This window comes from Miniopterus schreibersii (genome assembly GCF_964146895.1).
Source record: "Miniopterus schreibersii genome assembly, chromosome: 3".
NCBI lineage: Eukaryota > Metazoa > Chordata > Mammalia > Chiroptera > Miniopteridae > Miniopterus > Miniopterus schreibersii.
Genome location: NC_138103.1, coordinates 15,889,963 through 15,911,119, shown reverse-complemented (window position 1 = coordinate 15,911,119; position 21,157 = coordinate 15,889,963). Strand labels below are relative to the sequence as shown.

Here is a 21,157-nt window from a genome sequence, read left to right as displayed (position 1 = left end):
TGCAATCTATTGAAAACGTCCCTGTGCATCTTACATGAATTAGCTAATACAATCTTCACAGTAACCCTGTGAAGGGGTCTCTCCATTTCACAGAGGAGGAAGCTGAGGCCGAGAGGGGCTAGGTCCTGTGTCCAAAGCCATCAGGCTGCTCCATGCAGAGTCAGAATTTGAACCATCTGCTCAGCCCAAGGTTATGCTCTTAACCAGGAGTGAGTGATGCGCCACAGCCTTTCGCTTAACAGTGTGGCTGCTGGACCAGCAGTACCAGGGCCACCAGAGAGCTTGTTATGGCAGCATTGAGTCCCACCCAGGACTGAGTCAGAATCTGCAATCTGGTGAGACATGGGTGACCTGCGTGCACAGTCATCGCAGAAGGGCCAGGGGCACCGCCATCACTTGGTCTTACATCTTTCCTGTGCAGGCTTGCACAACCAAGTCCTGTTCTTGGGCCATATATTTCTCTGAAAATGTTAGAATGTGTCAAAAAAGAATTGAGTCCAATGGCCTGGTTAATTCCCCAGAACATCTCGCTGGTTGGATGATTTTGAAATACCACCGCTAAACAAGCACTTACAGAGGCTCAAGCAAAGCCGGAAAAAGTGGTGAGAAGGGCGCATTTTGACTCTGGAAGAGAAAATTTGAGGATGCTGTGAATCACAGTGGGCTGAGATTAATTCCAGGCTCCACTTAGAGGAAGCTTCAGGCCGAGGGGCTCAGACATAAAAGCATTTGCCCTAATGCGCCAGGTGTAAGGTGTGACAACTCTATTGCTTAGTGCCAATTACATTTATGGGCTTGTCCCCAGGAGTGCTAGGAGTGTCCCCGTTAGTGCTGACACATCGCTGGCTGAGGGCTGTTTAGTGGGTTCTCTTTTGAAGGCTCATTATTAATACATCCTGCTGTGTTCCGCGATTCGGCTCCATCATGGCAAGTCTACCAGAGAGGATTTTTGAGCATCCTTGGAAAAGTGTAGCTCAAATACTATGCTTCTAAACCACTGTGCATACAAGCTACCTGGGGTCCTGTCAAAGTACAGATTCAGCTCAGGTCTGGGCTGGCTGCTGGGTTCTAACAGCTTCCAGGCGATGCCACCGCCACCACTGCTGGTGGGAATGTGGGAAGAGCACGGGCATCGGGATCAGACGGGCACAGGCTCTGAGCTTGACTCTGCCACTTGGCAGCTGTGTGATGTTGAACCAGTTGCTTAACCTCTCTAAACTTCAGATTTCTTATTATGGTGCTCACAGAAGTGGCGCTCAAAGACCCTTTTAGGGTCTATGATTTAGAGCTAATGTGTGTAGATTTCCTTCCCACTCCCACAGGGGAAGGGTGAGACTCATTTTCTTGTATCACCTTCACTGCAGGTTCAGCCACACACATTTTTCTTTCCTTTAAGTAGCTAGTTCTCCTATTCCAGGTCAGGGTTTCTCAATCTCAGCACTATTAACATTTGGGGCTAGGTCATTCTTAGTTGTAAGGGAGGAACTGTCCTGTGCAATGTAGACTGTTTAGCAGCACCCTTGGTCAGTAGCACCCCTCCTCGAGTTGTGCCAACCAAAACTGTTTGCAAACATGGCCAAATGCCCCTGGAGCCTGCAACTGGGACACCATCCAGGCAGTAATTCATAGTGATTCATTCAACAACATGTGCTGAATACCTAGTCTGAGCCAGACCATATGCCAGGAATATATTGCTATTAAGATAAACAAGGTCCTTCACCTTATGGAGATTTTTCCCTTTTGGAGCCTCAGTCTTCCCAACTGTTAAATGGGAATAGCCAGGCTGCTGACCTGGAGTTGCTGGGAAGATGAAATGAGACTTGCAACTGCCTGAACCCTGGTGTCCAGATAGGACAATGACTACAGGTATGATGGGCCTAGGAAATGGACCTGGGTGCTTGGGGAGAGGTGAGCATGGGCAGGGACAGCTAGAGCTGGAGGGGAGAGAAGGTGGGACGTCTGGGCAATGAGGGGCAGGCGGGGAGGGCTATGCCGGGCCCTGGAGGAAAGTGAAGGAGAAGCCAGCCAGGGGAAAGGGTGTTGCAGGGAGAGCCAAAGGCAATGGGAAGATGGGACCCAAACTGGAAAGGAGAGAGAGAAAGAGGGAGAGAGAGTGGGAGAGGCCGTAGAGTGACAGGGAGGGGTGGAAATAGGAGAGAGGCACAGAGAAAAGGAAAACCAGATAGACAGACACATGCATTTTGGTTATAAAGGGTTAAAACAGAGAACAGAGGTCATTTGCCAGGAGAGTTCAGTCTCAACTGGCTCCTGGTTCCTCCTTCCAGAGCGCCCTGACCAGAGAGACATGGATGAGCATGCCAGCCATGAAGGAAATGAGGCTCTGCGTCTCAATTTGTGTGGTGTTATTACAGTAATTGTGGTGACGATATTAAACATATTTGTAAGCATCCAGCAGAGGGGAGCAGAGAAGACGACTGGCGTAGCCCTGGGCTCCTGCCCCCAGGGGAAGTGCGAGTGGAATCACGTTGAGAACATCTACCCAACTTGACTGAGCAGCTCTTGAGACATCCTCAATGCATTCCAAGTTGGCAGCCTGAAAACACAACTGAACAGGCTTCTGGCCAGAGCAGTGACAGTCTCTGGCTGCTACTGGGAGCAGCAACCGACTCCAGGAAACTTTCCTGGGTCATATAAGGTGCATTTGGCACGTTTTAAAAATGCTAACATCTGGAGCCTATCACTGTGGGAACCTCTGATTTTATTAGAACCTATCAGAAGAACAGTCAAGGAGCCGTGCTGGCAGACACCACGGGGTCACGTCACTGGTTCCACAAAGATTCTCCACAGCTCCTGCAGCAAAGAGAGAAAGGCGAGATTTCCCAGATGCCCAGGGAGGCTACACAATTTCATAAAGGGACATAATTAGCAAAGAACACGCAACATGTGAGCCAGAGGCAGCATGCAAACTACTGCAGGAGTAGGGCACCTCCCCAATTTCACTGTTGCTCTGGGCAGTTCTTTCTGTGGAAGAGAAGCTGAATGGTAAGTCCCAGCACATGTCCAGGAGGCATAAGGATGTCAGACGATCAACAGGGACCAGGAAATGGCAGCGAGTCGCCACAATTTCTCCATCTGGGGAGGTCTTTAGTGCCATGTAGTGTGGCTGCTGATTTTAGAAGCAGCTGACTTTCTTGGCCACAGGTGGCGAAGGCACAACACCACGCCAGGTTCTTAGTGGAAACCTCATGTCCTGTTTGCTGTCTACCAGGAGGCTGACAAGCAGCGAGGCTAATGGGCAGGGAGGCTGCCCAGAGGCAGTGGAGCAATAAACGGAAGGGGAAGTTGGACAGGGAAGACGACTGACAGGATTCGTTTGAAACACGGTGTGGGAGAAAGGCTCTCAGATAGCATGGACTGCCAAAAAGATGAACAAATGGGTTCTAGAGCAAATTAAGCCTGAAACACTGCTGGAGGCAAAAATGACACAACTGAGCTGTCCTACTGCAGGGACGTCATGAGAGGCAGGGTCCTTTGGAAAAGACAGTAATGCTGGGAAATATAGAAGGAAGCAGGAAAAAAGGCCAAATAGGAGATGGACTGACTCCATGAAGGAAGCCATAGGCATGAGTAGGGCTGAGCAGGGCTGTTGAGGACAGGACATTGGGGACGTCACTCAGAGTTGCCAGGAGTCAGAGCTGACTCAACAGTATGCAACACACACACACCTCCTCACAATCAGTAACCACACAGATGCAGTGCTTTAGGGACAGGACAGGAGTGGGACGGAGAGGGCCCTAAGTTAGCCTCCTCCCCTTTCCTCCTCAGACCCAGAGAAAGGGAGGCCACAGCCAGAGGTAGAGAGAACAAAAACGTGAATCCTAGAGCTCTGGACGTCTATGAATCCAGCTCCTGGTAACCTTACAGAATTTTCAAGGGTAATTTTAACTTTTCAAATTTTCTCCAAGTGCTGGGTTTAAAAACAGTAACTGGAAGTCACATGGCTACAGGATGCAGTCCCAGCTCCACTGCTCCCTGGCTGGGTGACTTACCATGGCATTAACTGGGAAAGGGGATGAGAAGAGCTCAGCATAGTGCCTGGCACAGGCATTGTCATCAGGGTGATTACTAAGAGGTCTAACATGATGGGATCCCATTGCAGGGTCAGAAGGGTCACTGGTCATCAGATAAGCCTGCCTGGTCTGAAAGGGTAGCACATTTCCCCCAATGAAGATGTAACCATCAGCACCAAAGTCCCTGCATCAGATCTTCCACCCAACCAAGTGCCCCCACTGACTGCCTACTTCCCCAACAATCTTCTAACTCCTTACCCCTGTCCTGCTTCCACTGGAGCCTCAACGGTCCACAGGGAAAGAACATGCTATAAAGTAGATGGTTCACCTGGCAGGCTCACCCCTGGACATGGTGATTGTTGAGAGTGGGGGGAAGATCCCACCACAGGCTTCACTAAGGAGAGCACTTGGCCCGACTCATCAGCGCCCACGCCAGAGCAAGTGGCCCCCGAGGCGGTGGCCGCACCTACCAGCTGCTGGATGCGCTCATACATGAGGTTCTGCGGGAATGAGGCTTCCACCGGCTCCACCACGAAGCGCACCTGGCCATCCTGGAGCTTCTCAAGCTGGTGCAGGGAGGCACGGAAGTGGTCATAGGCTTGGCACGTGATGTCCAGGTGGCTCAGGGTAAAGTTCAGCCTGCAAACAAGCAGCCCACCCTCTGTCCATCATTACTGGGAAGACTGGTTGTTCCCTCCCAGCTCACCTTCCTGCTGGTGGATGTTCACTGAGTGTCTACTGCGTGCTGAGAATCTGGGTGCACTGCCTGCCTGAGTCTGTGGGACAGCCTGGGAGATGGAAACGGCTACCACCTCCATTTTACAGCTGTGGACACTGAGCCTAAGAGGTGGTCATGTGCCCAAGGTGACACCACAGCCCACAGGAGCTACAACTTGGCGCATGAGGTGGACAAAGACCAATACCTGAGGCTGGGGCTCCATGTGGGTGACTGCTCGCCCCTCACCTGCACTCAGCACAGATCATGCAATGAATGGACACAGGACAGTGGCATAGGAGGTGCAGAGGCCTGTGAGCACCTGCTGGGCAGAGGAATGCTGGGCAGAGGTGGGGTGGGAGACTCAGAGGGGTGATTTCAGACAGCAGAGTCCTCACAGAGCATCTCCGGCCTGGCCACTCACCACAGTCTGCAACTCGATTTAACTTGAAATTCAAACTCTGTCTCTTTCCCTTTTCTTTCCAAAATGTTTTATTATGAAAAATTTCAAAGATATAAAAAGAGTGAAAGGAATGTAATGAACTGCCCAGCTTCAGCCACTGTTGACTCAGGGCCACTGTCACCTCTGCCCTCCTTCCCCCACTATATTAAAAAGCAAATGGCAGACATCACAGCATTTCTCCCACCATGTCTGTATGTATCTTAAAAAGATAAAGGCTCTTTTCATCTAAAACAAATTCAACGATAATTCTTTACCATCAAATATCCAGTCAGTATTCAATTTTTCCCGACTGTCTCAAATTCAATCAGAATTCAGGTGAGGGTCATGGTCATGTGGGCCTTGAAGGAGGTCCCAGACATTGTCAGTATAAACAGCAAACATGTCGTGTGGATGGCTCTGTACAGAGCTGTGACTGCTTCCACAGGCTGAGTTTCTAGGTGCTGAACCGCTAGGTCAGTCATTATGTTCGGTTTGATGGCCTTTGCTACATGTTCCGAAATGCCTTCAGAAAAGTCATGGCCTATCGTAAGACTCAGAAAACTGGGCAGAGTGTCTACCCTGCACCTGTCACGAGCTGGACACTGGGCCAGCAGGAGCCCGAGCGTTTTAGGACATTCCAGCAGGAAGGTCCTGGAGGGGTGTGTCTGCACCAGGGAGAGGACAGAGGCCTGGGAACCTTAGGAGACAGACAGCGGCCCAGAGGGAATGTTCAGAAAGAGGACGTCTTGGCTCTAGTGCGCAGCCTGCATTCAAGCCCTCGACTATGCACTGACCAGCTGTGTGTCGGCCTGGAAGGTACACTGATGCTGCTGGGACTTCTTCTCCTCACCTGAGCAATGGGGACAGCAGTGCCCACACACAGGTGGGGCTGGTGTGTGGGTTAAATGAATGTGAAGGCTATATAACAGGTGCTGACTGAATGAGTGACAATGATGACACTGACGAGGATGCGTACAGAAGGCGACAGTCTGGCTCTGGGGACGCCAGCAGGGCCCCCCGGGGAGAGCTCACCTCTTCTCCACAGACAAGATGGCTGTGCAGGAGTTTTTCAATTTGTGAGTGAGTCGGAAGAGTGTTTTAAACAGAGCATCAGTTAAGTCATCATCATAGAACACTGTGGGGAAGAGAACAGGCATTAGGGGAAACCATGCAAACACCAGAGCAATCTGTTACTTGGAGGGCCCGCAGGACACCATGGACGAATCCTGATAAACCTGGTGGTAGCAGGTCTTAGAATTTACGCTGCCTGGAGATGCGGCAGGATGTCCCGAAGAGGTGCTTCTAAAATGCAGAGAGCTCTGGAGCGGTAGGGATGCTGCGCTTGGCTATGCGTGACGGTGACACTAGGTGTGAGGGGAGGGTGTTCTCACCTTCAGCTGCAAGCAGGATGGTGGTGTGGCTGTAGAGGTCAGAGATGTCCTCCTCTGACCAGCTGAAGGGGACCTTAGGATCTGTGAAAGGGGAAGAAAGGGTGTTTTGTGCTCCCTCCTTTTCTGCGGGTCACCAACTCTCTCTGAGACGAACTGAAAGAGGCTTCAGAAGAAATGGGGTTGGGCACCACTCAGTACAGTAGGCACTGCCAAGCAGCGCTGAATCCCAGCGCCCTAGCTTCAGGGACACGGCTGCCCAAGTGGGACCCACAGTGAAAGAGGTACCCTTTCCACAAGAGGGGGGCAAAGAGGGACAGGCAGACTCTGGCCTTAACTTTTGCCTTGCCGGTAGCCTGTGCAGAATGTGACCTATACTGTGTCCCTGGCTCCTGACCCCTGTGCTTACTGTGCAACCCCGAGAAAGGAGCTTCACCTCTGTGGGTTTCAGGTTCCACATTAGATGGTTCCCTCAGATGGCTGGGGGGGTGACAAGACCTAAGGTATGCTATGTACTTGGTAGGTGACAGGTACTCAACAAGCAATGATTCTCCCCAACTGATGGCTTTCAGGGACAAGAAGTTTTCACACAAAGAAGGAGCAAGCATACAGGTCTGAAAACAATCAGTGTAAGAAATTTAGAAAACCCACCCGGGCCCCTGAAGCCATGTGCTGACTCCCTGTTGCGGGCAGAGGACAGGGTGCCCAGTGGGAGGCTGCTGCCTCAGCCCCACTACTCACAGTGTCAAAGCCCTGGAGACTGAGACCTGGGCTCACACCCCGACCCTGCAGGTACCAGCTGTGCGACTCCCTGAGCATCAGTCTCCGCTCATTATTCAAGGGCCATCGCACCTGCTGCACAGTGACACTGTGAGGCCTGAATAACATGAATGGAAGATGCCCAAGAATGACACCTGCCACTTTCAGCCAATGAAGGGAACTTGCTGTGAGCTGCAGACCGTGGCAGCAGTCGGGATTCTGCTGTCAGTCAAGGCCACAGGCTGTCAGCCTTGAGATATTACTAGGAACCACCCAATAAAATGGGACATGAGAGGAAGACACATACCTGTGCAGAGGTCGTCTTTGAGCCAGTCCAGTTCTCTGACCTTAATGACACTGCCTGTAAAAACAAACAAACAGAACTTCCCAAACTCTATAAACAATCAGGAAAAAAACTTTTTACACTGTACACCAAAATCCATCAACCCATCCATCCATCCATCCATCCACCCATCATTGTTTGAGTGCTAAGTGTTAGGTCCTATGCCAGACACAGAAAATACACAGATTTATGAGACATGTGCCCGTCCTTGGGGATCTGCAGCTGAGAGACTGGCAAGTTAGCAGACACAGACAAGGCAGATGGTCAGGGCAATGTAAAAAAGATGTGACAGGTGCGTAGAAGGAAAGAGGAGCTCTCGTGTTAGATGGTGTCAGGGAAGGCTCAGAGAAGGCGATTCACGCCTGCTTCCTCCTTCCAGTCCTGTTGACTGGTTACTGCACACCAGGCACTCAACAAACAACAGAGCAGTGGAGAGCACAGACAGGGCCCCTGTCTTCATAGGCATGTGGTCTAATGGGATGGTAGGCATCAATCACCTAGTCGCATCAACAAAGGTCAAATGCAATGGTTCAAGGTGTCATGAGTGTCTGCTAGGGGGCTGTGACCTCATCTGGAGCTCTGGAGACCTGAGCATAATTAGGAACCGGAGGAAGAGGGAGAGAAGACTGTTCCAGGCAGAGGGAACAGCAAGTGCACAGGCCCCAAGGGGAGGGTAACCTCCAACAAGGCTAGGATAGCTGGGGTGGAGGAACCACTGTGTGGGAGGGGCTACAGACAGGCAGGGCCAGATCCTGTAGGATCTCAGACAAGCAAAGGAATTCAGTCTGTAGACAGCAACAGGAAGCCTGTAAAAGATCCAGTAGCTGGAATGACATGATCTGAACCTGGAAAAGCACCCCACGCTGCTCAGAGGAGGAAGGTCTGCACAGGCAGTCCAGTGAGCAGTTGGCTGTGTATCATGCAAGCTTTTTCCTACAGGTGGTGCACAGCCCGCCGAACAGGCAGATGGAGGGGTGGGGGTGACATTCTGACAGAGGGAGGAGCATATGAAATGAGTCCTCAGCTCACTGAATGCAGGGCTGGGGCGGGACTACCAGGAAACAAGGTAGAAGCAGGCAGGGGCCAGACAAGGAGGTTTGGGAGCCAGAGGAAGAGCTTGGACTTCACCCTTTGAAGAGGTCAGGCTTCATCTAGGAAGGCCACTCTGGATGCTAATGGAGGGCAGCCTGGGTGGGTCAGACAAGGAGCTGGGGTGATGAGGTCCAGGAGGGGGAGGGCTGAAGCAGGATGTGGTGGTGGGCATGGGAAGGAGATGACATAGGAACAGTCATCTAGGATCTGAATCTACGTGAAGCTAAGACTATGTCTGCTCCCTGCATTCACCTGGGTGTAGAGGGAAGCAGGTGGAACCCCCCCTCCCAGGGTCACAGTCCTGGGTGTTTGTCTCACTTGCCAAACAGAGACACCTTCCTCCCAGGCAGAAGACCCACTGGGCCTCACCTCTAGAGGCAGTCAGGTGGCTGTTGAGGGCAATGTTTCGCTGGCACATGGCCAAGAGATCTTCACCGACATCTGCAATAACAGAAGGGCATGCCATAAAGCGCCAGCCATTACACTTTGATCTCCGTGTTTTTGCTTGGAGAGAGCTGGTATCAATAGCCCGACTACAGAAAAGTGCAAAACTGAGTCTACAGTGTCTCCTATGGGTTTTACTGCCTAAGGCTCTTTTTAATGAACTTTTCTTTAATAAGAGATGATCATCCTGGTGGAGACAGACTGTGCAGACCACAGGGAAGGGTGAGAGCTCCCCTTTTCTAGTTTTTGTGTTTATGAAACCTGCACAGCACCTTCCATAGACCACCCAGAGTTTCTAACAACCCATGAGCTGGCATCTTGGTTCCCATCTCACAGATGAAGAGACTTGAGTCATGTCATGTCACTAGTAAGAGCAAGGGCTAGGATGTGAACCTCGGTGTCTCTGACTCTAAGTCTAGGCTCGCTCTTTGACACCCCAGAAAACTGAGCAGTGTCAGAAGAGTGTTCAGATATGATTAATGGGTAAGCAGAGCAGATTCAAACAGGCTGGAGGCAGCTCCCCTGTGCCTGATTTACCCACCTACCTGCTACTCTGACCAGGTGGGGTTTCCTATCATTTCAGCAGGAATGGGTCACAGTACAGTGAATCCTTGCTGGGGGTGGCATGGGGGGGAGGAGCGGCAGCACTTTGCCAAAAAATTACTTTTCAATTAGGAGAACATATGTGTGAAGGGTACAGAGAGTCTTGCTAATGATGTCTGCTTGGCCACTGTAGCTGTGATGCCCCCGTCCCACCCACTGCAGACTCCCTGGGGACCAGACTACTGTCTCCATCCCAGGAACCAGGCAGAGCCTGGTAAAGGGGAGAGCTCCCAGCTCTCTGAGGGTACATGCCCGTCCCTTCTCCTGGGCCACTGGGTGAAGAGAATATTGGTGTGTGCCTGACAGCACACAACTGGTTCAGAAGTTTTTAAGCCTCTATGATAGTTTTTGTCAAAACAGATCCTGTGTGGGATTCTAACATACGAAACAGGTAAGAGAGGGGCAGCTCTGGTTGAGTGGAGTGGAAGACCTGGACCCTGGGGCTGTTCCCCCACCCCTTATTGCATATGACCTTGGCCAGCCCTTGACCTTAGCCTCAGTCTGTCCATCTGGACAAAGGGATGGTAACATGCTCCCTGGGAACTGCCCAGGACCTCTCTGAAACTACAAGCAGATCCTGATATGCCTGAAAGGCTTTACTGACTAACATGCCATCCAAGTACATGCCGGTAAATCCCTCTCGAGGAAAAGACAGCTTGATCACATCCTAGTAGGCACTAGGCACAGAATACAGCTCTTGGGTGTTGCATTTTGGCTTGACTCTGAGAAGTGCTCACTGGCAATCTCCATGAAATTGTCAAGGACCATCAAATAGGGTGGCTGCCTGCAGTCTCCTGACAGTGGCTAACTCAGGGTATCTGAAAAGTATGCCCAAATCACACGTAATCCCTACCTTCCCCTTTCCTATCTCAGGAGCAAGAGATGTAGCCCATGAAAACATGAACTAGGAACCAATGAAATGCAAACCACCTCAGCAGACACCATTTTCAACTAGTAGATGTTAAAGACTTAAAATATAATAATAATACTTACCTGGTGAGCTGATACTCTCTTATAAACCATTAACACTCTTCCTATAAAAGCATGTCGGCAAGTCTGCAGTTTGGCTAATAGTACCATGCTCATGTCAATTTCTTGGTTTTCATCAACTATGGTTATGTAGGATGTTATTATTGAAGGAAGCTGGTGAAGGGTAATGTGGCACTTTCTGTAATATTTTAGCAACTTCTGTGAGTCTAATGTTATTTCAAAATTAAAAATAAAAAAAGAAGTCAGTTGGCAATACGTATCAAAAGCCTAAGAAAGGTCACCCTCACTTCTAGGAATCTAGTCTAACAAGGAACAAAGGTGTTCATTGCACTGCAAGTGACAAATGCAAAACAAACAAAAACATCGTGGGAACAACCAAAATGCCCAGTAAAAGGAAAATGGTAAGAAATGAAAGAAAAAGAAAAAAGATGAAACATTACCTGCTCATTAAAATCCTATTTACAAATAATTTTTAACGACATGAGAAAATTCTCTTAAGAATGTTTTTCAATACTTTTGGAGGATACAGTACTGAATATACATAGTTTGAGTGCAGCTATTGTTTGGGACTATATACACACAAAGGAAAAGAAAAAAGATTATAAAAGAAATATATAGTTAAGAGATAGATTCTAAAACATTTGCACTCCAAAGACAGCAACCTGATCTGTTTTATTCACTCCTGGATCTCCTGCATCTAGAACCATGGCTAGCACACAGTAGGTGCTCAATAAACTGCACCTGGCGGACTGAACCTGGGGATTCTAAAATTATGACTAATTTTTATTTGCTGTTCTCCACAAGTTTTCCATTAAGAGTAAGCAAGGTTTCTATAATTGGGGAAAATATAACAAGCTTATTTCTTAAGCCTAATAAAAAGCACATTCTTCATGGTTTTCTGAGAGGATTGCTCTTTCATGGGGGTGTGATCAGAGGTATTAGCTGAGCCGCCAGCACCTTCTGAATGAAGCAGAACAGCAGCTGCCAAGGACTGGGTGTTGCTGGGTCATTCTGACATTACTGAGAAAACAAGGGAGGGTGGAGAAAACCACGGAACAGGATGCCAAAATCAGTAGCAGACAACGTCCCATTTACATTTCTCTCTCACTTTTTTAGTCAGCACATTTTGTGAAGAGGGGACTTCCCCTAAGGCTGAGATGGTGGTGTTACCTGTACAATACACGGTCTGCGCCACGCTGGCTGCAACGATGCTGGCGAACCCCGTGCCTGCCCCAAGCTCCAGCACGGTACGTCCCTGGAAGAGGTCCCACTGGAACAGGATGTAGTCAGCCAGGAACAGGGCACCCCGCCACACCTGGAGGGAGACGGACAAGGAACGACAGGTGACATGAGGCTCTGGAGAGACCTTTTAGGGCCATGGGAAGTGGATGGGACCTACCCACCTGCTTGCCAACATCCTCCAGGGGCGTGGCCATGGTGTGTTCTGGATGGGATGGAAATCAAAAGAGAAAGGGCCACTGTGAAAATGGGGATGGACATAACACAGACAGATGAGAGGCACGACAATCTGCAAACGCGGTGGGATGGCACTGGGGTTGGGCATCCGAAGAGCAGCAGAAACATAGGTCGTGCCACCAGCTGGCAGGGGACATTTGAGCGTCACTCACAGACCAGGCACCGGGGCTCCCTCTCAGATAGCTGGATCTCTCTGCCCCACAGTCTGGAGATCAGGGTCACAATAGGTCTTGGCTCAACCTAATCATACAAGCACACCCACACTCTACTCTTTATGTTTAATAACTGTTTACTAAAATTGTCACATTTATGTTGTTCTGACCAAGTGTATGCTTTTAATAATCACAACTCACCCCACAATATCTTCTTACACTTAGGACCACAAGAGAAGTTGACAAAATAAGTTTTGAGTTGTAGATCCTTTTCTGGATGAAGAGAAGTATATAAGAAGTATTCTCAAGCACAAAATATGTTAGGATAAAATCTGGTAGTGGCAGTTGGGGGACGAGAATAGAAATATGAGACCAAGGAGAAAAAGGAATGATGGCAAACATTTTCCCAGTTAAATAAGAACTGGCTCTTATATTTTTAAGTGAGATTGCGATGGCTATTAAACATGCAACACATGCATAGCAGGGTAGCTTCGGACACTTACTGGACATGCAAGAATCAAACCACAGCTCACAACAAAACAGGAGGCAGGACCAAAAGACTCAAGGAGAGGAGGAGGAGACAGCCAGATTGGAAGGAGCATGAGGGTCTGCCTTAGGAGGCGAGGTGGGGAACCTGCACGTCCCTTGTTTGTTTTTGGTCTCCTTGAGCACTCAAGGTATGAGCATCTCACTTTGGCAAGGGTGCTACCATGTGTACAGATGAGTGCTATTTGTACAACTGGGGTCCAGCACATAAGCCAACTGCTCTGTCTGGTGTTCAACTGAAGCAGCCACTGTCTGTTCCCGAGACAGGTGAGGCACTGGCTGCGTGCAGTCCTCCTGGACACCCAGGCCACTGCTCTGAGGGTTTCTCCCGAACAAATCCGAGCAGAAATTTCTGCCTGAGTAAAGGTGATTGATGCATTGCCTGTCAGCATCTTGGCTGAATTTGACACTGGTTTGGTGTCAAAGCATGCTTTCATGTTTTAGTAAAACATGCTTTCTGAAGGACTTCAGATCACTAAAGCCTCACATGTACCCACTTGGCTTCAAACTGGAACAAAAGTCATGTCCACCGAAACACTGACACTAAGCCCCCTCACAGAACACTTCCTGGACGGACACTTCCCTTGAGCCAGGCCTGGGGTAGGGACATGGGGATTTTACGTGATCCTCATTACGGCGCTGTGCAGTAATCACCACTCCATTTATAAAGACACTGAGACTGATTGAGGCTTGGCATTATGCTTGTAAAAGTTATGGGAAAAGTGCACCTTCTCCAAGTCAGGCACTGTGCTAAGTGCTTTGCATGTAAGATTTCATTTAATCCTCAAAACCACCCAATGAAACAGGTTCAAGTGCCAGCTTAATGAAGAAAGTGAGGCTGGGGAAGTGCAGCGGGCTGCCCTAGGGCACAGGGCCGGCAAGTAGCAGACCTGGGGCCCAAGTTAGGCTGCCTGCTATTTGCCTGCCTTCCCCCCCTCAAGGGAGAGATGTCCCTCTTAAAGTAGGGGAGGCCCTGAACGGGTGCCTAGGGCTATGGTTTAGAACACAGGGACTCACCTGGCAGGCTGTAGGCTTGTGTGTGTATTGGGAATGGGGAGTAGGTAAAGGGGCCTCCTGGGGTCCTCGCTTTTACAGCCCTGCTCCACACCCTCAGTGTCAGCTGCCCCCACCCCTGCCCCATCCATCTTCCCCAAACTTGCAGCCCCTAGTGTGGCTGGTGTCTCTCTCATGTGGGTGTCCTACCATCTTCTATCCTCTCCTTCCCGTCTGCCTGGCCCAGCCTCCTCGGTGCCTTCTGCTCCCAGACCCCAGGGGCACCTACCACCAGGATCTCAGTAACACTTGGTCATTTTCTCCAAGGGGTTTTGTGGACATAAGTTTTGCCTCCCAGCTGTATTCAAGGGGTTGATTGGGTTCCCTTTAGAGAGAATGTGGGCAGAACTCAGACAGACCTGTGTGGGAACAGATTTTGTCACATTCTAGCTGGGTGACCTGAGTCACTGAACTCCTCAGAGCCAGAGGCACAGTTTGCTCACCATCACTTACTTCATTCATAGGGCTTAATGACCTCCATAACTGGGGGGCGAGACAGGGGGCAATGCTCCTGCCCCAGTAGAAAGTAACAGTTTATATTTAAGTAATTCCAGTGGCATCATAAGAACATAAAAGCCCAGCCTGATGAACACACCCATGAGAACCTAGGGGGTTAGCAAATGGGTGAGACAAACTGTTTTAGAATATGATCTATACCCTGCCACTATGAGGGTAGTGTCTAGATCTGCAGGAAACTAGACTCTTCAGCCAGTCTCCCTTCTTCCCATGCAAATCAGTTCCCAGGAATTAAAGCTAACATTGTCTCATGTTTATTGAACACCTACTATGTGCGAGGCACTATGATAAGAGCTTTACACACGCCATGTCCCCTACTCAGTTCCTCACAACCAGAGGAGGTTATACCCATTTTATAAACTAAGAAACTGAGCTCTGAGAAGTTGAGGGACTCGCCCACTTCACACAGCCAGTGGAAAAGGCATTCAGAGCCCAACAGCCTGAGTTCCAACCCTGCCTCTTCAGAGTTCTCTTTGGGTCTCAGTTCCTTTACCTATAAAATGAGGAAAATTGATCATAATTTACTTTGAACCTTGGGTGTGTGGCTTCCTAGCAAGTCTATGGATAAACCTGTTAGGTGTCTGATAATCCTTTGGAAAAGTATGGAAAACACATACTCCTCCTCCAGGGAAGTTTTAGTTTTTAAAAAAAAATCAGTTTCTCAAATGGGCCCCATAGCCTGGAAAAAAAAAAAAGATGGTCAAGAGAGTGGCATTTATTTAGCATCTGCCCTGTGCCAGGCCCCTGAGTAGGCACTTTCTGGGCATCATTTATTAAATTATCACCAATGCTGGGGATAGCAGTATCCCTGACCCCATTTCACAGGTGCAAAAACTGAGGCTCTGGGTGGGCAAGACATTTGCCCAAGGTCACCTGGCTTGTGAGGGGTAGAGGTCAGTTCAAAACCCAGCTCTGCAGGATACCAGAGTCCCAGACTCTGACCTCTACGTCACATTTTACAGATGAAGGTGCTCCGGCAGCAGATGAAATAATTAGGAGTATGGCTTAAATTCAAGCACTTGATTACCTTTCCACTCTCCACCCTCAGAGCAGGTAGGAACAGAATGACAGTGAGCTGAAAGGGTGAACTCTGGGGCACTGGGGGACAGGGAAATGGGTGGGTGGGCAGCAGGCCACACACCAGCCTTCTCCCATGGGACTTTATTTTTAGCTTGCAGGATGGTCAATCCCCCTAACATTAACACATGCACATCAGAGGCCGAACACTCATGAAATAACCAAGCCTGTCCCTCCCCTCCTCAGGCCCAAGTGAGGATTAAGAGCAAAATGAGCCACCATTGACCACACCCCGTCCCCAGGACAGAAATTTGCAGCGTTCTCATCCCATGATGTGGGTAAGAACTTGGGCTGTGGTGTGACAGACAGACTTGGGTATGAATCATGGTTCGGACAAGTTTCTCTATGTCTCTGAGCCTCAGATTCTTCCTCTGCGAAATGGGAATATTCATCCTTGGAAAAGTTGTGAGGACCCAAGGATCCATGGAACACAAAGAACAAGGTTCTAGTATGAATTCCATGTCTGGGACTTGCTGGGACCAGCGGGACAAGGATACCAAGTGTCCCACTGGAGTGGTCTAGAACACAGCCTTCCTGGTACCAGCAGGCACTCAGTAACTGTCTGCTGAACAGAAGGGCAGGCGGACATCAGAGCTGCTATTCTGTCTGTCTGTTTTTAAGAGTCCCCCAATGGCTCCCAACCCAACCCAGGCCAGTGCCTGGGTTTACTTGGGTCCTCAAGCACCATCAAGGACCCCAGATCTCAATGAACAGACTCAGACCAGTGCTCCTCTCTCCAAAATGAGCAGTGCTGGGGGTGGCAAGAGTCCTGGCTATGGAGACAGATCACATCTGTACTCCCCCTCAGAGCGGGCTGTGAGGACTACATGAGGTGACATAGGTAAAAATATCAGACACCACGTGTTTAACCAGCACTGGCTCACTTCCTGTCCCGGATCCTTTTCACTCTTGGTATTTCCAGAGACTTAAAGTCCTGGTGTCACCAAAACCCTCTGCTCCACCCCTATGCCTGGGTGGTGGACGCTCTTGACCGCATCTGCTGAAGCCTCTTTCCAACCCCACTTCTCTTGCTGCTCTGTCACCTCTCCTTCCCCACCTGGTTCCTAGCACCCCACTCGGGGTCCATCTGATTGGCCCACAAGACTCCTCCAGATTAATTCTGGATCTACCTCCCTGCCCCTCTGCCACATTCTAGCTCCAGCCTGGCCAGGCTAGCTGAGTGTTCCATACCCTCTACCCCTGACCCACACTGCCAGCATGCCAAGCTGGGTCAGAACATGAATGCAGGAGGCAGCAGCAGCAAGGCTTCCTGGAGGTGATGGCTAACGGCTATGATACCCTGGGTGGGGCCTGAGCACAGAGCCAACGCTCAGACACGTGATCTGATCATCACTGTGGTGCTGCCCCGGTGGCAGACAAGCAAGGTTTATTTACCTATTCTGATGGTATCGTGAAAGCTGCAATCCGGTGCTTCGTCTCCCAGGACGTCCTCTTCTTCCTGCGTTAGAATCATGGGATGTACCTTGTCTCTCGGAGGCCACGGAGGATCGGGGTCAGAGGCAGCTCGTGGTCTTCTTACGACGTCCAAATCCCCGTCTTCATCCAGCTGAGCTCCCGCCCTGTCTTGGCCAATGGTGTCAGCACTGGCCTTTGAGGAAAAACCCGCACTGCTGTGGCCACTCCCAGGAGAGGACCCGGTGCTGCTTGTCCCAGCAGGAGTCTCCTCTGTGGGAACATTTCTGTGATCAACATCCTCAGTCCCTGAGTCTATCTGAGAGTCTTGGTTCCATGCAAATTTGAACTGGGACAGAAAAACTGAAAGACAAAACACAAAAGACAAAACACGAAAGAAGAATGTTTCCAGCTTTCTTCTTTCTCCCTTCCTCTTCTTTCAGCAAACTTGATTTCTGGAAAGAGTTTTAAAGGCCAGGTGGAGACACACTAATGCCAGCCCCGTCTGACTCAGCCATGATACTGGGGCCACCAAAGGAGCCACAACCACCACTCAGGGCAGCTATTATTTGAAGAGCATCTACAATGTAGGCACTCAGGCCACATTATCTCACTTAATCCTCACGTCACTATGAAGATAGCAATAATGGCTTCATCTAAGAGACATGAAAACTGAGGCTTAGAAGTTAAGTGAGCTGACAAGGGCACACAGCTTTGAAGGTGGCCGAGGCTGAGGCAATACATATGCCTAGTCTGCTCGACTCCTAAGCTGATGCCCTTCTCACTACACTCTTCCACTTAAGGTCTGGAGGACAGGACAAGGATACCAAGTGTCGGTCACCATCTGGTGGCCAGAAAGTCACTGGGACAAGTTTCAGTAAGAATATGTGTGCCAGGAGAGGCGGGTTGGAGGCAGGAGTGCAAGGACTTGAGTGGACAGTCCTAGGCTGGAGTCTTCTACCTCCCCAGGGTGCCTGACCCCGAACAAGTCACTTATCTGTTCGGAGACTCAGTTTCCCGAATCCAGGAATCCAAATTGAGACACGAGGGAAGGGGAAGTTATTAGTCACACCAGAATAACAAGCTAATACATGGTGACTGGAGCTGGGGAGGGTAGCCAGGGAGGGCAGTCTGACGTGACATCTGAGAAGCCAGGGCTAAGAGTAAAGAATGTTCTGGGCAGAGTGAACAGGAAAAGCAAAGGTACTGAGGGAGGAAGGTATGTGCAGTGTCTAAGGGGCAGAAAGGAGCCGAAAGTGGCCACAGAGCGGTAAAGGAGAGGGAAATAAGTGTGGACACACAGGCAAGGCCTTGGGTGAGCTGGGCCTTGCAGGCCAAGCTGAGGAGCCTGCTTTTACTCTAAGAGCAAGGGGAAGCCACTGAAGGCTCTCAATCAGGGCAGCGATATGATCTGCATTTTCAAGAGATCCCCTTGGCGTCTGGGGAGATTGGGGGAGAGTTCAGGGGAAAAGCCAGGGGGGCCTGGTGGGAGGAGATGGAGGCAGCCAGCCAGGGATGAAGGGTACTGGACTGGGGTCGGGAGAAGGGGATGAAGGGCAATGCGCAGACGGAGACCTGGTGCCTTCTCTCCCTGTTGGAGTTCAGGCTCCCTGAGGCAGAGGTCAGCCCATTCACTTTTGCATTCCCAGCATCAAGTCTTGGCCCTGGCACCCCCAGCAGGTGCTGAGTAGAGCACAGTTTACTCAAAAAAACAAAGGCACTTAAGAAGTGGTGTGATGTTAACAGTTAATCCAGTCTTCCCAATCTTTTACCCCAAACGTGAGTATGAGAAACCAAAATGGGATCCACAGGGTGCTGGGTCCCTCCACACCCACCAGGACCTTACCGGGCTGCCCCACGCTGTTCAGCCGCACCATGAGGTGTCTCTGGTTGGGGGTGCAGAGGTGGACATCGGAGAGCACGGTGTCACTTGTGAAGGTGACCTCATCCATGGCTGGGGTGGGAGCCAGGCACCATGGCCTGGGCTCCACGCTGATTACAGAACAGCGGCACCTGAGAGTCGACAACAGGTCGTCAGGCCGGCAGGTCCCAAAGGGGGGCAGTGGACAGTAAACACACCACAGCCAGGTGGTCAACAGCTTAGTGCCACCTGGGGGAAGTGCTTTCCTCTTCAATTCTTTTAATCTTTCCTAAAGGATCAAGTCTTCACGCCTGGGCCAGAGAAAAAAAGACTCTGGCTAGATAACTGTGTTACTCTGTTTGCCCTGTGTTCATTTTCAAGTACTTCTCTTACTTTTGGCCTAACGTTTCCTTTCCCTTCTAATTTCTTCCAACTTGATTATGAATATTTTCAAACAGACAAGAAGGCTGAGAGTGCAGCGTATCAATCACCACATACTCACTGCTTAGACTGAGTCAATGGGCACAACATTTGGTCGCGTGCTCGCTCTACCTGAGGCTGAGCGTGAGGACTCGGGCTTCAAGTCCCTGGCAGGACTTGGAGACGGGGGTTGGTGCCAGGAGGCCCCCGCACCCTACCGCGCCCCGCCTCCCCCCGCCCCCCCGGGGCTTACCCACTACCGGCCGCGGCCCGGAGTCCCACCCGACCCTCTCGGCCGCGGGGCTCAGACTGCCGCCATGGTAGGTGGCCTGCGCATGCGCGGCCCCGCCCCTCGGCGTGCGTCCGACCCCCCGGTCCCCTGACCACGCCTACCTGCTCTACTGCGCTTGCGTGCCGGGGCCGCGGGCCGACACCTGCAGTTCTAGCTCGGGGCTCCGAGGAGGTGCAGGTCTGCCCTGCACCGGTCTGCGTGTGGGGGGCCCTTAGGTAGCTCGCCCGAGGCCACCTAGCTGCTGAGTGCAGAGGCTTTGATTCCAGCTTGCGTCGTAGGGCTTTAGAGCGCGTGCTGTTTAACCAGCACGACAGCTATTTATTAATTCTTGTTATTATCTTTGCTCTTAGTACTCATTATGAATAATAGCTGGTAGTTATTTCATTCATTCATCCGCTCTTCAAGTCCCCAATACCAGGCGAAGGAAGAATCTCAGTCTTAGTGAGAGTCTAATAGGAAATGAAATCCGATACAAATGTTGCACTTCAAATGAATTTCCAGGCACCCAGGGCCACAGATGTAAAATGTGTTTGCGGGTGCAAGCACACAGGCACACAAGCACGCATGCGCAGCGCCTCAGTTGGCTCTCTGTCTGAATTGTTTTTAAATAGAATTCTCTCTTCAAGACAAAAGAGGGTAAACACCAATTTCATGGTTACTATAGATAAAACGCGCGGGGTGGGGTGTGTTTGATAGGGTGACCAAGCAACAGAGATTTTTTTTATTTTAAGCAAACAGACTGTGTTTCCTGAACCCCCCAAGACAGTAAACGGAGAGCCAGCTGGCTGTCTTGTGAAGCCCTTGTAGTCCTGGTCCAGTTGTCCCCAGAGGAAGTCACTGCTGGGAGGGCATGGAGGAAGGTGGCTCTGTACATCATTTCTGAGTCTCAGTTATTGACAAGCCACTCTGTGGGCTCCTCTGCCAGTGAGTTCTTCCTTCATCCACACAACCACCCCTGAGGTTCAGAGAGGTGAAGCGCCTCATTCAAAGTCACCCAGCTCCAAGTGGCAGAGCTGGGGTGCAGACTCAGGTCTGGGAAGCGTCCCAGTGAGTCTGTTGGATGGAGCCTTAGAGTGAAGGGCTGTTTTAGCACTAAAGCAGGTCTCTTCCTCTGAGGGTCTCCTCCAGGGCTTGGAGATGCAAGGATTATGGTGCTAACTCACACATGCTGGAACGTACATTACCACTGCTGCCTGGGCTAGTGACATCATGTATGCAACGAAGAGAAGGTGGACAAACTGCCAAATGCGTGATAAGAAACCGGCTTGCAGGAAATTGCTATCAGGTGATTATTATTAGCTTGGGTATCCAAAACAGCTCCCTTTTTAAATGTCATGTTTACCAAACACTTGATGTGTTTTCTCAATCAGCCCTAGAAGATTTTGTCCTACTGGAGAGAAAGCTCGTCCCCTGGGACTGCTCAGATAATTATAATCTGTCCCCTGCCTCACACCAGCTTCTAACAGCAGCTGCTACAGATGCACAGGGATTGCTTCCCTGGTTCCTGGTTCTGTGTGGACAGGCACCAAACTGACCTTCAGGTG

At 50.4% G+C, this 21,157-nt stretch overlaps 1 protein-coding gene across 4 annotated transcripts; it reads right to left on the bottom strand.

Annotated features, from left to right (window-relative positions):
- Positions 1-2,700: 2,700 nt before the first annotated feature.
- METTL22 (methyltransferase 22, Kin17 lysine) lies at positions 2,701-19,692 on the bottom strand. 4 transcript variants are annotated; one of them, XM_081132335.1, is made up of 11 exons: positions 19,575-19,692; positions 18,887-19,053; positions 17,023-17,403; positions 12,211-12,251; positions 11,978-12,122; positions 9,140-9,211; positions 7,643-7,696; positions 6,580-6,660; positions 6,221-6,323; positions 4,502-4,670; positions 2,701-2,811 (listed from the first exon to the last, which is right to left on the bottom strand). In XM_081132335.1, the coding sequence occupies exons 2-11, from the start codon at positions 18,990-18,992 to the stop codon at positions 2,776-2,778; spliced, it is 1,188 nt and encodes a 395-aa protein (XP_080988461.1). In that variant the 5' UTR covers positions 18,993-19,053; positions 19,575-19,692; the 3' UTR covers positions 2,701-2,775. The 4 variants fall into 4 exon arrangements, with proteins under 4 accessions (XP_080988461.1, XP_080988459.1, XP_080988462.1 ...); XM_081132333.1 differs by lacking the exon at positions 19,575-19,692 and adding an exon at positions 19,404-19,565; XM_081132336.1 differs by lacking the exon at positions 9,140-9,211 and having other exon boundaries at positions 19,575-19,674.
- Between the last annotated feature and the right edge of the window lie 1,465 nt (positions 19,693-21,157).